General features: G+C 40.3%; 2 protein-coding genes across 4 annotated transcripts in view; both read left to right on the top strand.

Annotated features, from left to right (window-relative positions):
- Nucleotides 1–8,209, top strand: part of LOC124298734 (leucine-rich repeats and immunoglobulin-like domains protein 1) — a 305,656-nt gene extending 297,447 nt beyond the window's left edge. For all 3 annotated transcript variants that reach the window (XM_046751149.1, XM_046751148.1, XM_046751147.1), the window contains one exon: nucleotides 1,159–8,209. In XM_046751149.1, coding sequence (XP_046607105.1) covers nucleotides 1,159–2,712 — 1,554 coding nt within the window. In that variant the 3' untranslated portion in view covers nucleotides 2,713–8,209. The remainder of the gene's footprint in view (nucleotides 1–1,158) is intronic.
- LOC124297801 (probable E3 ubiquitin-protein ligase IRF2BPL) lies at nucleotides 2,824–14,357 on the top strand. The gene is made up of 2 exons (XM_046749117.1): nucleotides 2,824–3,249; nucleotides 14,232–14,357. Exons 1-2 carry the CDS (start codon nucleotides 2,824–2,826, stop codon nucleotides 14,355–14,357), a joined length of 552 nt encoding a protein of 183 aa, XP_046605073.1.
- The last annotated feature ends 3,242 nt before the right edge of the window (nucleotides 14,358–17,599 follow it).

Below are 17,599 nucleotides of genomic sequence, written 5' to 3'. Positions count from 1 at the left end.
ATTTCTGTCTTACTAGTTTTTGATTTGAGAACAGGGTTTGGAAATTTTCAAATTCATGGACGACATCTTTTAAAACAACTTGTAACGTAGGGAAAATAAAAATTTAACCGACATTGATGTTATTCACATCGACTGATACGATTGTAGCTTCAGAAAAAAAAATTGTGGATAAACGTAAAAAAAAATCGAACGATCTGATGCTCAGTTTCAGGTAATAATCCCCCCCACGTATCGCATGAGAATCGATCGTGAAACTTTTATTATCGTAAAATTGCCATCACATGCGGTTAATGCGAGTAATACGATAGGGCGAAAGTATATACATATATCAAGAAAAAAAAATCAGAAGCGAGCAGGGAAAAAAACTGAGCAAAAATGGTATAGGCTCGTATTTTATATACAAATAGCGGATAACTATAAATCCGATAAGGATATTGGGCTGGGGTGGCGAAAGGGAGGGACGAATCGTGCTGAAAACGTATATCGGCACACATTTTCGCGATATATCCTCCCCCGTTTCGTTCCGTTCCTCCTCCTTCTCCTTCATCGCGGTTGCTGTCCTCTAGGGGTGCTAAAGATAACTAGAGATACGCCGTAAATATATCCTACGCAGGTCTTTCGCAGGTTTAGCGGAAACGCCGACACCATGCTTCTTAACCGCAGATAAAAAATCCGCCAGGTTATCATCCGCAAGGCATCAAGAGCGCGTCTCTGTAAGCATCGGTTGTTGCGGTATTTGAACGAAGAGGGCAGTTTAATATCACACTTGCTTCGACGAATACTCACCTTCCGTTTCCTTTCTTCCTTCTTTTTCGGTTTCAATCAACGATGATCTTACATCGATTTCCTACAAACAGTCGTCTAAACATTCTAACGAACAAGCTTTCCTTTCTTCTTTCTGTCCTTGTTTGTTTTTCTCCAAAGTTAAAGAGAAGAAAATTTGAGAGCCTGCCGGCAAGGGAAACTGGAAAGAGATTCGTATTCGTGTATCGTTGGTGACATGGTAACGCTATTGAAAAAAGAAGGGAGAAAAAAGCTTGATCTAAATTTAGCTTATTGCCGTTGCGAGATAAATGTTGCTCTCCATTCTAACTCTTATATGTGACATTTTCCTACCGGCACACCCTTTAACGCTATATTATCTCTTTGTGCTTCCAGGTGTCGAGACGTCACAGTGCCTCGAAGCTGCATCTCGTAATGCTGCTGGCGGCGGTACTGAACTCGGTCGAAACAGCAGCGACCTTCTGCCCGAACGGATGCGACTGCGACGACGAGACCCTGGTGGTCTCCTGTGTCCAGGCGAACCTCGAGGTCATACCAATCGCCCTGAACCCCTCGATACAGAGGATAGTGCTGAAGGAGAATCGGATAAAAATCGTCGACGCTGCTTTCCAGTTCTACGGTGACCTGAGGAACGTTGATCTGTCGAACAACCACCTCGTCACGATACCGAACAACAGTTTCGAGGCCCAGAAACAGCTCGTCGAGCTCCACCTGAAGCACAACAAAATCTCGGCGCTGACCGAACGGACGTTTCAGGGACTCAAGTCCCTGACGGTGTTGAACCTGCGGGACAATTACCTGGAGATCCTGAAGAACGGCCTCTTCACGTCGCTGACCAAACTCGAGGAGCTCGATCTCGGTCAGAACCGTATATCCAGGGTGGACCCCGAGGCTTTCCAGCGACTCGGTTCCCTCCGGGTTCTATACCTCGACGACAACCAGCTCAGGGGCATTCCGTCCCCTGCGCTGAGCCCCCTTAACGCTCTCGCCGAACTCCACATCGGCCTGAACGCCTTCTCGTCGCTACCCGACGACGGTTTCAACGGGCTGAGCCGACTCGCCGTCCTCGACGTTACGGGGGCCGGACTGGACAACGTCAGCGAAGGGGCATTCCGGGGTCTGAACGCCCTGAGGAACCTCAAACTCGGAGGCAACAAGCTGCGGGAAGTGCCGACGAGGCAGCTGGCCACTCTTCCTCGGCTTGAGGACCTCACCCTCGGACAGAACGATTTCACCGCGCTGAGAGCCGGCGCCTTTCACGGTCTCTCGAACCTTAAACGACTCGAAGTTTGCGGCGCGAAACTCCTGACGACCGTGGAACGCGGGGCTTTCAACGACAACGCGAACCTCGAGAGCATATCACTGAACAGCAACAAGCGGCTGGTCAGCATGGAGGACGGCGCCTTGGCCGGACTGCCAAACTTGAGGCACCTCATGCTGCGGGACAACGCCTTCGTCACGTTCTCCGAATCCCTCGTAGCGTGGGGCGAGCTCAGGCGATTGGACCTTGGTGAAAATCCGCTGGTCTGCGACTGCGAGCTCCACTGGTTGTCGGAGGTCCTGGCAGCCCGAAACTCGACGCCGGTGGTATGCGCCGAGCCTCAGGATCTACGGGGCAAGTCCCTGAAGGGAATGGCGCCGGACGAGCTGGGATGCGCCTTCTCGGACCCGAGGCGACAGGCCCTGGTCGCGACCCTGGGAGGTGCCGGACTCGTACTCTTCGCCGGACTGGCGCTTCTCCTGTATTACAGGTGCAGGCGGCGGGTACGCGACGCCTTGAAGGACTACAAGAACCGGGCGATATCGCGGAAGGAGCACGAGTACCAGAAGACCTTCTCCGACGACGAGTACATCGTCAGGGCGGCTCACGCCCAGCAGCAGGCCCAAGTTGCCGCAGGCATAAAACCAATACCGGTTACCGAACTGTAGCTAGAACTCAGGGCTGCGAGCCCCGGCAACGGCGGCGTTTGGTTCCTGCCACACGGTGGAACCACGCCTGCCGATGGGTTCACCTACATCGACGGTGAAACAGCGCGACAAATGCGCAGGCCGGGGACGCTGCCCTGCTCGGGTGTACAACGGGGAACGAGCTCGGCTTCCGGTAACTCCAATACCGGGACCAACAATTCCGGTTCCCTTCACCATCAGCAAAAGCAGCAGCAACAACATCACCAGCAGCAGCAGCAGCAACAGCAGAAGGGAGACGTGACCTGCAACGGTATCAATGGTACCGCACCGAGGATACACCACATGGCGAATCATTCGCTGAGGCGGAATCATCAGGCATCATCCACTGTTCCCGCGCTTCCGGCACGCGGTGGTAACGAGAACGGTTCGCTGGTTGAATCGGGCGGCAGATCGTCGTGCAGGAGTTCGTTGCAAAATGGCATAATACCCGGGCATCCGCCGCCGCCGCCCCGATCTCATCCCCCCTCTTGTAATCAGTCCTCTTATCCGACTCTGACGGTAAACGGTCACACGCCGCATCATCATTATCATCATAGGGAGAGGGAGAGGGACAGGGAAAGGGAGAGAGAGAGGGAGAGGGAGAGGGATCATCATCATCATTATCATCAGAAACACAGAGACGCCCTTGAGCAAGATCTTCAGGAACACCGTGACAGGAATGGGATCATTGGTACTTATCGTGCCTGAAGTGCATATGATTCTTTCGGTCTTTTACGTTCTTTTGTTTCTTTTTTCACTTTCTTTCAACGTAACGAATGACGGCACGTTGCTACAAGTTATTATACATATATAATAAAGGGGTATACATATTATTATTGGATATTATAAGGATATATAGCACATATACGTTGACGCGTTGTTTGTTGCTATCATACGATGCTTCGATATGCGCGATGATGTGAGGATTGAAGAGAAGCCGAGGGTCAGGATAATGATGATGAGGTGCGGAACCGCGTTGGAAACAGAAGACTGAAAGGTAATTTAAACGAAACAAAAAGAAAAGAAAAAATGAAAAAAAAAATACATAACAAATAACTAATTTAATGAAGAAAAAGGAAAAAAACTGAAAAAAAAAATAAATAAATAAATAAAATAAATATAAATGAGTAAGAAATTTGAAGATTGATAATAGGATAATGATAAGTGAGTAAAAAAAGGACACGTTTAAAAATGTAATAATGCAGTGCAGAATCGTAGAAAGTTAGCTGTGACTGCACACACACACACACACACACACATATACTCCCACAATACGTGCTAGGGTTTTCACTTAATCTTGGACTGTACGTGATAAGAGAGTATACAATGTATATGAATATGTCATTTTATTCTTAATACACGTGTACGTATAATGTGTACCGTGTATACGCTCGGCAACGTGAAACTATCCAAGTGTCGTTATCGCTGGGCGAAGGTTTAACAACCGGTGTCAGATGTGCCAAGGAGAACCTGGAGGGATTATCTCTGACCGGAATTCAACGGGTTGATTTCCGTCGCCATCACGCAACGCGAGCCGCGATATATGCAGAGTTTATAAATACACGTACACGAATACGTTCCGACTGTGTACGTGCGAATCTAATTCAATGCTGATGAGAAATTTACGATTAAACCTACGTTAAACCTTAACTGCTTAATTCGAATCTGTGAGTGATTTTTTAGCGTGTATATATCCTTTTTTTCTTTTCATCTCATTTTCGGACATGGCTTTGTTTCGAGCTTTATTGTTTTATTTTTTATTTACTTACTTTGTTTTTTTTTTCTTCTTTTTTTTTCTTTAATTGCCTTTAGTGCTTGATTTGGTTTGAATATTTTACCGTTGTCAAACTTGAATCAACAATAAATCGAAAAGTTTTAAAATTGAAAAGAGATAAAGATACATACATAAAGGGCGTCGTGTAACATAGTAAAGCTGAGTAATAAAATTTATTAATAATATAATAAATAATCGTAACTTACGCATACGTGCGATATATGTATATGTAAAATTGATATTTATTCTAGACGGTCGACCTATTTTCTAAAACACCAATAATTGTCTATTAGCGATTTATAATGAGGAGAGAAAACATTGTATAATATTATATATATACATACATGTATACATAATATAGTTTAGGGTTAAAAAACACAATTCCCTGTCGAAGGAAACATACGGGCCCGTCATAAACGTGTGTAGATATTGCCAGTTGTCGATCATTCCTACATTATTTTTAATTTTTAATATACTGTTTTTTCTCTTTTTTTTTAACCCGTACATTGCATGAAAAAATCTTCTCATCCTTTCCTTTTTTTGACCAACTAATTTATACTCTGTAATTGTTTTTTATTCGCGCTTACGTGCAAAATTGTTTCGTACGGATATAATTACTTGTCCTTCAATTCATTTTCGTCGTTTTATTCTGCTTTCAAGTTGATTCGTCAACGTTTATCTGGCAAACAAGATATTTTGCATTTACCTATAACGGATAACATTATTTCTTGGCTGGAGTGTACTCGGTGGAATTCCATCGCCATCTTGGGTGAGAAAAGGTGATTGCACCTTGAGCTAAGCCACGGAGCAGGAAGAATTGCGATCAGTGCTTTACTTAACCTGCAGCGAGAATTTTCTCCTCTATAAATGTAATCATGCATTTATTTGTCTCGTTGTCTTTGTTTCCTTTTCTTTTTGGTACTTTATTTTTTTACACATACAATTATATATATATTCTTTTTACGTCAGTCAGATGAGAAGCAAAGGAAAAAGAAACTATCGCTAGGTTTTCTCTGATATTACCTCATGGATTATACAAATTTCACTGATCTTTAGATTGTTTTGCTTGTATGACTGGGGTAAGAATTATATAAGGGGAATAAATTTGAAAAAAATACCGATAGGATACGGAGACACATAAGACTAAATTGAAATTTCGTATTTAGGGTGCTCGTTTAATATTTATCGTCTTTTTGAATAACTCAATTAATGGAAAGGAAAAAGACGTTCGTAAAAATTCCAATGAATAATTGAAAGAGACTATATAATATTCAAACAACAAATAAATTTTAACTGAAATTAAAAAAGAGACTAAATAAATTTATCCATAATATCACGTCAGATTAAAATTGCGCTTCAAAACGATCGAGTTCTTATCTGAAGATCGATAAATGGTTACATCGTTTATTCGGCGTACATTTTTTCTTCATTTATCTTGTCAATCTTCAGCCTGGGATTTTCGTTATCAAGTATTAAAATCGCGTACCGTGTATACCTTAGTTTATATCGTGTATTGCACTTTTTTGTCTACAAATTTTCATACAAAACCCGTTGATATACATAGATAGACAATATGAAAATTCACACGATCTTACATGTTACATAAATGGTATACATATTCAATAGAACAATTTGAGTGATAAAGTAAATAAATATATAATACAACAGACAATTATTTAATAAGAAAAAATGTTTTCAATCTTGAAGATGAATCTCAGCATCCGCGGATGTTTGCCATATATCACTGCCGTTGTTTTGCGCATTTCATTTACCAGATAGCGGCATGCAAAATACGTCTTGAATTGCGAGGTCGAGAGAAAAAGAAGTAGAGAACAAATCGAAGGGTCAAAAAATTATGCAAGTATGCGAATAAAAAGAAAATAATAAAAAAATATATATATTACAATATACCAAGTGAAAATTATTATACGAGGAGATGTCGTCTGTGTAAATTTGATCGTTTTGTAATGCTAGTCAACCAATAGAAGTTGAAGAATAAGTCGGTGAAGATTATAATGTTACGATTAAATCTAAAACTAAATTAAGACCGAACGGTAATAATAATAATAACATTAATAATATTAAGAATAATGATAAATGATGAGGATATTAAATTATTGTACAAAATTTATTATTAGCATGAGCGTATAATATGCATTTACGAAACAAAAAATGGAATAAAGATGAAAATTGAAAAAGTAAAATATCGGTCTAGGTTATGATTTATCGTTTGTAACGCTATATTATAAATAAACTACTATCTTTATACATAGGTACGTATTTGATATTGAAATCGGCTCATCGCTCCTATTATATCATATATATTATGAAATGCACACATTATCGTTCTTATATCTATAACAACACTTCTCTCTTACTTTCTTTCAATATTTTTTTTTTGCTCTCCATTACTTGGTTTTTTCTCGGTGTCGTGTACTTTTCTACATAAATATCCATATGATACTTTCACGCTGCATGCATTTCACTTGAGATCTTACTGCTTTCGCAGATAGCTTTTCTCGTTTTTGTAGAATTGTTTTTTTTTCTCTTATTGCTAGAATAAAATTTGCAGAGAAAAGAGCGAAACCTTTTCATCTTTCATCGATGTTCAATAAAAGTGTTTTGTTATTTCCAACATAACAAACGTGGAAGCTCAATATTCTTTAAGGTATTTCAAAAAAGACATATAGTTGTTGTACATTCGTGTAATAAAGCATTATTAAAAAAAAAAGCACAAGCCTTAACGACAAAGCAATATACAGTCACACTGAACTGCTTGTAAAGATATTTTCAAAATTATATCGTCATATGCTGACTTGACTATTCACGTTCAAAATCGATCTAGGCGATGTTAAGTTGTTTCATATATATATAACATATTATGTAGCCTAATCAGTAATTCACTAATTCAGCCTTTTGCGACAGCTGCGAATAATCCATGGTACATAACACATACACACATACACATACACATGTGTACGTTATACATGTCACTTAAATTATTATCGTAGGCATATTGAATCTGATTAAAGTCAATTTATGCTCCGTTATTCTTTTATTACTGTTATTTAGTTTGTTTTTTACCATTTCAAATATCATTCAAAGCATTTTTTCTACAGCTGAGCGATGAATTCTTGTATTCCGTTTTCGCTTCAACTTATGTATTACTTTTTATAAATTATTGAGAATGAAAAATAAAACCGCAATGCAGGGAGCATAAGTCTGACTTTAAACTAGTTTGGTACAGAGCTATTCTTTATCACGCATAAGGTATGTATGTGTATTAAGGATCATAATTTTTACTTGGATTTACATTCTTTACCTGAACTCATCTCTTAACGCTGAACGTATTGCTGAACAAGAAATAAACTAATAAACGATTTTCACATACTCTGCAAATCTTAGGAAGGAAGGACGGAAGGAAATGAAAATTATCGAAAAAACGGAAGCAGTGACGATTACAAAACTTTGCAGTCTCGCTACGGTTTACTTGATTTCTCTTTGCGGTATAGACGCATAGACTACCGAGTCTTGAATTCTCTTATCTTATATCTCATAATCTATCGGTGATGTAAATAGTCGAACGGAAGGAATATATCTATATCTCACTCTTAAGAGGAAAAAAAAAAAAACTCAAGTTATTCCGTACTTTCGACATAATATAAGTCCACGACTTGGGTGAGCAAATGCAAATACTCGGATAAATAGATAGCTATATTCTTCTCTTGCAATTGCTCGTTCATCTCGACGTTATATATATAAATATATACATAAGATACTAATTATAACTTAAATAACTTTAAAACAGATATATATGTATATCTATATAATATCTATGTAATATATACATATAATATATATACATATATATCTCAACATTATTTTGTACATAAACAACTTTATCGACGGATATTCAAAAATCATCAATAAATCTATATATAAAAATTATAACACTCACTGTCTCCACTCGTGATCCTTGTCACTTATATGATTTCGGTGTGAGGAAATTAAAGAAAATCAGCTTTATTTTCTCGGTTTCGGTAAGTTTGGTAACGCCGACTATACGCGCAGGCAAGTATATGAAGTAGATATACGCGGTAATGTATATGCCTTTACCTACCCGGCGCTAAACCGCAAACCAGATAATGCCAAAATCATAACACCGCTGTGTCTCTTGGCGGGTTATTAAACTGGGATCTGGCTGGGAAACTCTCGCCACTTCCGGAGCTCGGTTTTAGTTGTAAAACCGCACAAAAAAAAGGTGCAATTTATGTGCACTCTAATTACGAAAACAGAGAACTCCGATTAGAATTCCCTGCACATCAGTTACGTCCGTTCCTCCCTCATTCAAACACAATACCAAAATGTATAATCAGCGAGATTCAAGGCTAGTTTAGATTTTTTTCATTCATTAACAACACTCAAGCTCCTGGTATGCAAAACGAATGAATTTCGTAATACTCTGACGTTTGTACATGGAAATTCATTCGGTTAAATCTAGATACAAATATGGATTTTGTAAGACCTCGGTTAAGATAAATTGGTTTCATTGTATAATTGTTTGATTATCTACTTGGGACGCTTGAGACTGAAGCTATCTATCGGTAGACGAAAAAGCAGTAACTCTTGCTCGGTGAAACGGAACGGATAGTATGAAACACGAAATTATTACTCTAACGCTGACTTGTTTTAGTGGGGCATGTCCTGGAAATGGTTGAAGTAATAAGAATTTTTATTGAGCCATCATCAAGTCCTACGATGAATCGAGTTTTCTGGCTGCAAAATTCGTATTCCAACGTCGGTAATAGCGGTGTAATTCGGAATGAACGAAAAAGCACGTGGAGTAGCATGAATATGTAGGTAACTGTTAAATGATTAATTATATCTTCCAATGTGGAGTGCATGACATTTTACGCTATAGATATAAGCGCGGAGAAAGTTGTGATTACCAGGGGTGGGAAAATAATTCGTAGAAATTGGAAGTCGCGGAATTAATTGTTAGTCAGAAGCTGGAAAACACTGAGAGAGAGACGCCTTCGTAGAATTCACGTTGTCAGTCGAATGTTTCCCGCTGGTTTGTCGCCAAGGATTTAACAAATTTTCAAAGTACTTATACGCGCGCACGTTAAACTCCCACCTCCCCTGCTTGGCTTATACTTCCAAACCATTTTCTAAAAGTCCACATTTTTTCTCTAATTAGCGAAGTGACCCGCGCGATGCTTGGTAGGTGTAATCAGTTATTCCCACATGCCGGATCCCAGAGTGGAACATAATTACGGATGCCTATAGATGTGGAGGAGAGTAAAAAAGTTGTACAACACGTATATAACTTTATATGTTATAAATGAGGAACCATATCTCATTCCTCCTAATTGCGAGAGGTCGTCATCCCTGATATTTTTCACCAGATTTTCCCCAAAGTACCCCCATCAAGATAAGCGTCAATAATCAATTTAGTCGAGGCTTGTACGTATGGATCGGAGACGCAAATTTTTTTTTCTTTCTTTCATCTCAACTTTTATATAATATACATTTTCGTAGACAGATAGACACGGATGTCTAAAGGATTCGCAGATATCGTCGCTGCAGTTTAGCAAGGGCGTAGGTGCGCATCTAAAGTTTCATGGAACCTTAATTCGAGCAACCACAAGCGGCGGAGAAGCGCTAATATATATGCAAATGAACTATTTGATAAATAATTCAGTTTTCAGTTGAGCGTTGGGTTAGGAGAGGTTACGATCTGCAGCTGTAATTTACCCGAATTAACTTCACTGGTTCCCCGGCTCCTTCGCTCCCTTTTCGACCTCGGAACCGTCTTCAACACAATCTCTAACTACTACAGGGCGCGCATTATACGGGTTCCGAGTATATGTTCTTTGATTTATGACACCTCGTACATCCTGCGCTACCACGTGTACATAAGGCGCGACCGTACGCTGAGAAAAAAGTCTCATTGGCTCGAGTGAATTATCATCTTTTCTCGTGACGTACAAAATACGTATTTAAAGTATGCGTGATTCTTTATAGTCGCTATAACTGTGCTAAGGTCGAATTCAGCCGACGTATATCATGGTACAGTCCTATAATTAGTACCAATATAAATCAGATGAATATTCAGTAAGTCGTGAGAGAACGAATGACTTTGTTAAGTTCGTTAAAATTTCTTTTCCTTGTGCAATTGTTCAAGCCTACGATATTCTGCCAAAAGAGTGGTTGAAGGCTAGATTGGTAGATCATTGATGATATAAAATTCAAGATCGAACTACTTTGTGAAAAGAAAAGCTTTTCTTAGGCATCAGCAGTAGCAGGGCATGCAAACCGTGCATAAAACTTACCGGAGCTTGAACTACTTGCAAGCCATCGAAAAATCGGACGCCGTATTGCAGGCAACTTTACATACAGTTCAGTAAGAGAAAGCATTAACTCAGGCACGACGCGGAACGATTTCTCGGCTACATGTGTTTTTATCAGATTGCTTCACAGTACGAAAGCAGAAAAATTGAGATATAAATTGTTGGAACGAAAGATGGATGTGCCATAATTGTCTATATCACTGTCGGCACTTATGTCTTGTGAGCTTTTCTGGGCAAAAGGTAAGGCGACAAAAGCGTTAGCAAAAATGTATTGCAATCGAAAAAAGAAAATCATTCCCATAGTATTAATATAATAAAACCAGACGATCGATGGAATTTCTGGTCTAGTGATAGTAACGTAAAGAAATTTTGATTTGTACGTCACGGAGCATGAATTAATACGTGAAATCGTCTGCTGTTAATATCACTTTACGGCATTTGCTACACTCTCCTCTATCCTGAAATGTGGGTAACAAAAAGGTTTCGTGTACCAATTATTTGCAGCTACATTGCTCGGCGTTGGAACGACTTGAAATGCGAGGCTAATAATATACCGAGAATATGCGTCCCATAAAAATAATTGATATTATGTCGGTAGATGAAGACATTGACGTTTCGAAGTCTCACGTCAGCTTCTGATCCGCGAAACCGTCTTTGCTCGACGCATGTAGAAGTTTCCAAACGTTTCACGAACGTCTAAAAGATGCTTTTTGTCCATGCGATAGTTGAACAGCTGATTTCATCAAGCCGCGACCGCACTTCATATTACAAAATATATTTTTCTGTAGTATCACCTGCAACTGCATCTTATGTCCAAGTTTTTTATTTCATCACCGTTATGAACAATATATTAGATTGAGATTTAGATTTATTTAGTATGCCTTAGTCTAGTAAAGCTGTGTGTGATGTAAATGTAGCTTGATGCCACAGTCATTGTGGAATATTAGAACGGCGAGCGTAGGTAAGGTTGCGAGTCATTTCACTGTTATTTATGGTGATAATTTTTTCGTGACCAAATGTCATGATCTTTGTATCCTCCATCTATCAGCCATGGCGTAAATGCTTTATCAAACGCTATTGTTAGGACATTTCTTTTTCCGGTTAAAAATTCTGAGTAGAAATTGTCCACATAGATATTCTCTCTTTGTTGAAGATACGACATGCATGCACGATTTATGTGCTACCGCACTAACGTGAATATCAGCATGTACGTTAGCTTTGCCATTTTCAATTTTGAAAGTCTAAAAATTTTTTACTAAGGATTGATTCGAAAGAGGCTAACAGGACTATTTGGTCGAAAAAAGGACCGAAAAATTGATATAGGAGATCTTACAATCACCAGCTGAAGGGATCCGGAGAGAATACGGAAATATTCTTCGTTTTTGACATGTCATATTTGATCCATTGCTCGAAGCATCTGTGTTTGCGCCCAATCGATTGGAGCCAAAAATTTGAGGTTTCAGATTCGACTTGTAGATTCCCTTTCCTGACTAATAGGACCCCCAGGAACTCAGAAAACGCAGCGAAAAGAGCGTGGGATCAACAGGAAAGAAGTTACGAAGGAAAATGCACCTGCTGAAAAATTTCGAAAACTGGGGTTCTGGTTTTTTGGCTGTAACTTTTGATTCGCTGCTCGCAGCGTACCGGGACTGCGCTTAATCGATTTGTCTCGCAAAATTGCGTCCGAATAGTGCCAGAAAAAATTTATTCCAGCACTTTTCAAATGTTAATCCTCACATAATATTTTTGATGTGTTCTTATACTGAAAATATTTATTGCTATTCCAGGTACAACCCGAGGTGGTTATCGGTGGTTGTTCGAGGGGGTTGGCGATTGTTGGAGGTGGTCGGAGGTGGACGAGGAGGAGGACGAACTGAACTGAGTCTCAAAACCTTGTTGACATAAAAGCAGCTATTCGATAGAAATTATAGTTTATAGTTTACACAGCCCATTGCATGATATTTCATTATAAATACATATGTTTCAATGTATTTAGGAATAATTTATCAAATATACAGAGGTCATGTGCAAATAATAAATGAATTGATTCGACCGCAGTTTGATGTATTCATTAGAGCTTTACCAATAAATTTAAGCTTTGTTACTTCTTTTATTTTATTATGGATAATCAAAAACATTTCCGACTAATCGTGCTGTGGAAGCATGGGGATTAAACCAAATGTAGCAAAAGATTAGAAACAGTGTATGTGGAGTACGGGTATTTTTCTAATAATGCAAATAGAATAGAACACCACGCCTTGCGAATTATCTTTCCAGACAGAGATGAATGATGAATTTTAAGGACTGCATTATCGTTGTTGAATACTCTATGCCTCATGGGAAAAGAAAATCTGTAACGACAAAATTGATGCACCGGATCATCGTCGACTTTAACTTTTGAAATGTCCTACCATTTCCGAACACCTCCAACCATCCTATTTACCTATATTACTAGATTAGCTATGATATGAAAAGAGAAGAATTATTCGTTTCGAAATGGGATTCTATTCGACGCGCGCTCGATGTATTCCATGACATTAATATTCATAATTATTCCAACAACTTTTCATTTGCTCTCTCGATCTTGAATTTTCATAGGCATAGAATCGAAACGTTGTTTTAGCTGGTCGCAAGTGAAGCATCTGCGTTGGGTGGAGGAGCAGAATTGTTTTTCGAAAAGTATTCGGATGGAAAAAAATTCGGAGTAACTGTAATACATCACGGATGCGCTAATTTTGAACGAGATGAAATGGACGCTTCGTATATGAGACAGTATTTAACGCTGCGTAGTGATTTAAAGACCTAGAAAGGTGATAGGGAGAGAAAGAACGACGCTTCTTAACACTTCGAGTGTATTTTAACACAAATTTGAAAGATACGAGCGAAATTTTTCATCATCCAACTGTCGCAGAACGGCAGCGTTATCAGCCGAGTCGTTCACTGAAGAATATATCTTCAGTCAACGGCTGACCATCGAAGGGCCTGGCCGCTTGAGTCTGGAATCGGCAGGAGAGATGAAGTGTGTATTTCTTGTATGAAACGTGAAAACTAAAAGCATTATACATCATATCATATCATCATACATCGTACACCATGCATCATACATCGTACATCATACATCATACATCGTCATACATAGTATTAAAGGTCGAAACCAAAGTTCGGATGTCGGATGTTCAGAAAGTGACGTCACCAATTCAAAATCAGCTAGCCGAATTCCTCAGTCGGGAAACAACCGCGCAGTAGAGCGGACGTACGAGAGTCGCGCTCCGCAAATTTCGAGTACCGGGTTCTCAACCTCCCGGATCCCGCGCTGCGGGTCCGCTACGTATTTCGAGTACCGGGTTCTCAACCTCCCGAAACTCGACTTTCAGGACACGCGCTCCGTAGTTTTTGCGCTCGAGGTCCACTACCTGCAGGAACTCGACTTCCAGAACAAGCGCTCCGTAGTTTTGGCTGTCCAGGTACTTGACCTGATGACTTTTGACCTCCGGGAGTAATTTTGCGTAGTTTCGGCTGTACAGGTTCGTGACCTCGTGACTTTTGACCAAGCACTGTGTAGCTTCTGCGCGGGTCCGCTACGCGGTGAAACTCGACTTCCAGGATAAGCGCTCCGTGGTTCCTGCTTCATGTTTACAATAAATTATTTCAATTCGTTTTTCGCGCAAGCCCAAATTCAGTAGCTGTCAGTGCGCTAATAAAATTTCTCGACTTCCAGGATAAGCACTCCGTGGTTCCTCGTTCATGTTTACAATAAATTATTTCAATTCGTTTTTCGCGCAACCCCAAATTCGGTAGCTGTCAGTCCGCTAATAAAATTTCTCGACTTCCAGGATAAGCGCTCCGTGATTCCTCGTTCATGTTTACAATAAATTATTTCAATTCGTTTTTCGCGCAACCCCAAATTCGGTAGCTGTCAGTCCGCTAATAAAATTTCTCGACTTCCAGGATAAGCACTCCGTGGTTCCTCGTTCATGTTTACAATAAATTATTTCAATTCGTTTTTCGCGCAACCCCAAATTCGGTAGCTGTCAGTCCGCTAATAAAATTTCTCGACTTCCAGGATAAGCACTCCGTGGTTCCTCGTTCATGTTTACAATAAATTATTTCAATTCGTTTTTCGCGCAACCCCAAATTCGGTAGCTGTCAGTCCGCTAATAAAATTTCTCGACTTCCAGGATAAGCACTCCGTGGTTCCTCGTTCATGTTTACAATAAATTATTTCAATTCGTTTTTCGCGCAACCCCAAATTCGGTAGCTGTCAGTCCGCTAATAAAATTTCTCGACTTCCAGGATAAGCACTCCGTGGTTCCTCGTTCATGTTTACAATAAATTATTTCAATTCGTTTTTCGCGCAACCCCAAATTCGGTAGCTGTCAGTACGCTAATAAAATTTCTATAACTTTATAATCTTCTAATAATCTTTTTGGTAAAATATGGCGATAAAAAAATTATATTAAACCTTACACATTATTTTTGATTTGTTCTCATGCTGAAAATATTTTTTACTATTCAAGGTATAACCTGAGGTGGTTGAAGGTGGTCGGAGGTGGACGAGGAGGAGGACGAGGAGGACGAGGATTTGTGCTGGGTGAGTAAAACACTTTTATAATATTTGATGGCAATTGTCATTATATTTCATCTGAAATATTACAAACTTGTCACGTTTACAATAAATTATTTCAATTCATCTTTCGTGCAAGCACATATTCAGTAGCTATGAATAATCTTGTACAATTCATTATATTATCAATTAGTTGATTAATATTCTTATAATATTTAATGGCAATTGTCATTATATTTCATCTGAAATATCACAAACTTGTCACGTTTACAATAAATTATTTCAATTCATCTTTCGTGCAAGCACATATTCAGTAGCTATGAATAATCTTGTACAATTCATTATATTATCAATTAGTTGATTAATATTCTTATAATATTTCATGGCAATTGTAATTATATTTCATCTGAAATATTACAAACTTGTCACGTTCACAATAAATTATTTCAATTCATCTTTCGTGCAAGCACATATTCAGTAGCTATGAATAATCTTATACGATTTATTATATTATTAATTAATTAATTAATTACATTAATCCTTACACAATATTTTTGATGTGTTCCTATACTTAAAATATTCATTACTATTCCAGGTATAATCCGAGGTGGCCGGAGGTGGACGAGGAGGAGGACTAGCTGGACGAGGAGGAGGACCAGCTGGACGAGGAGGAGGACGAGGTGGACGAGGAAGAGGCGGGGTGGGTCGTGGGAGAGGACCTCTCCTCTCCTCAGCGGAGGGGAGGGGGAGGGAGGGGGGAGGGGAAGGGGGAGAGGTGGGCGGGTAGGGGGAAGGGAAGGGGCGGGGAGGGGGAGGGGGATGGGGAGGGGGCGGTAGAGCGGGAGGGAGGGAGGGCGCGAGGGGTGGGCGGGGCGGGAGGGGGGCGGGCGGGAGGGACAGGGGGGCGGGCGGGCGGGAGGGAGGGAGGGAGGGAGTGGAGGACGGATGTCGATGCGAACCCGTTGGAGTGAATGAGCAAAACACCCTCCCGCCCACCCCGTCCCTCCCGCCCGCCCCCCTCGCGCCCTCCCTCCCTCCCTCCCTCCCTCCCTCCCGCCCCCTCCCCATCCCCCGCCCCCTCCCCCTCCCCCTCCCCCCTCCCCCTCCGCCTCCCCCTCCCCCTCCCCCCGCCCCTCCCCCTCCACACCCCTTCCCTTCCCTTCCCTTCCCCCTCCCTGCCCACCTCTCCCCCTTCCCTCCTCTCCTCTCCCACGACCCACCCCGCCTCCTCCTCGTCCACCTCGTCCTCCTCCTCGTCCAGCTGGTCCTCCTCCTCGTCCAGCTAGTCCTCCTCCTCGTCCACCTCCGACCACCTCGGGTTATACCTGGAATAGTAAAGAATATTTTAAGTATAGGAACACATCAAAAATATTGTGTAAGGATTAATGTAATTAATTAATTAACTAATAATATAATAAATTGTATAAGATTATTCATAGCTACTGAATATGTGCTTGCACGAAAGATGAATTGAAATAATTTATTGTAAACGTGACAAGTTTGTAATATTTCAGATGAAATATAATTACAATTGCCATGAAATATTATAAGAATATTAATTAACTAATTGATAATATAATAAATTGTACAAGATTATTCATAGCTACTGAATATGTGCTTGCACGAAAGATGAATTGAAATAATTTATTGTAAACGTGACAAGTTTGTAATATTTCAGATGAAATATAATTACAATTGCCATCAAATATTATAAAAGTGTTTTACTCACCCAGCACAAATCCTCGTCCTCCTCGTCCTCCTCCTCGTCCACCTCCGACCACCTTCAACCACCTCAGGTTATACCTTGAATAGTAAAAAATATTTTCAGCATGAGAACAAATCAAAAATAATGTGTAAGGTTTAATATAATTTTTTTATCGACATATTTTACCGAAAAGATTATGAGAAGATTATAAAGTTATAGAAATTTTATTAGCGTACTGACAGCTACCGAATTTGGGGTTGCGCGAAAAACGAATTGAAATAATTTATTGTAAACATGAACGAGGAACCACGGAGTGCTTATCCTGGAAGTCGAGAAATTTTATTAGCGGACTGACAGCCACCGAATTTGGGGTTGCGCGAAAAACGAATTGAAATAATTTATTGTAAACATGAACGAGGAACCACGGAGCGCATATCCTGGAAGTCGAGAAATTTTATTAGCGGACTGACAGC

The sequence above is a fragment of the Neodiprion virginianus genome, chromosome 2, assembly GCF_021901495.1.
Source record: "Neodiprion virginianus isolate iyNeoVirg1 chromosome 2, iyNeoVirg1.1, whole genome shotgun sequence".
NCBI classification, from domain to species: Eukaryota; Metazoa; Arthropoda; class Insecta; order Hymenoptera; family Diprionidae; genus Neodiprion; species Neodiprion virginianus.
This window is presented reverse-complemented; position numbering and strand designations above follow the sequence as displayed.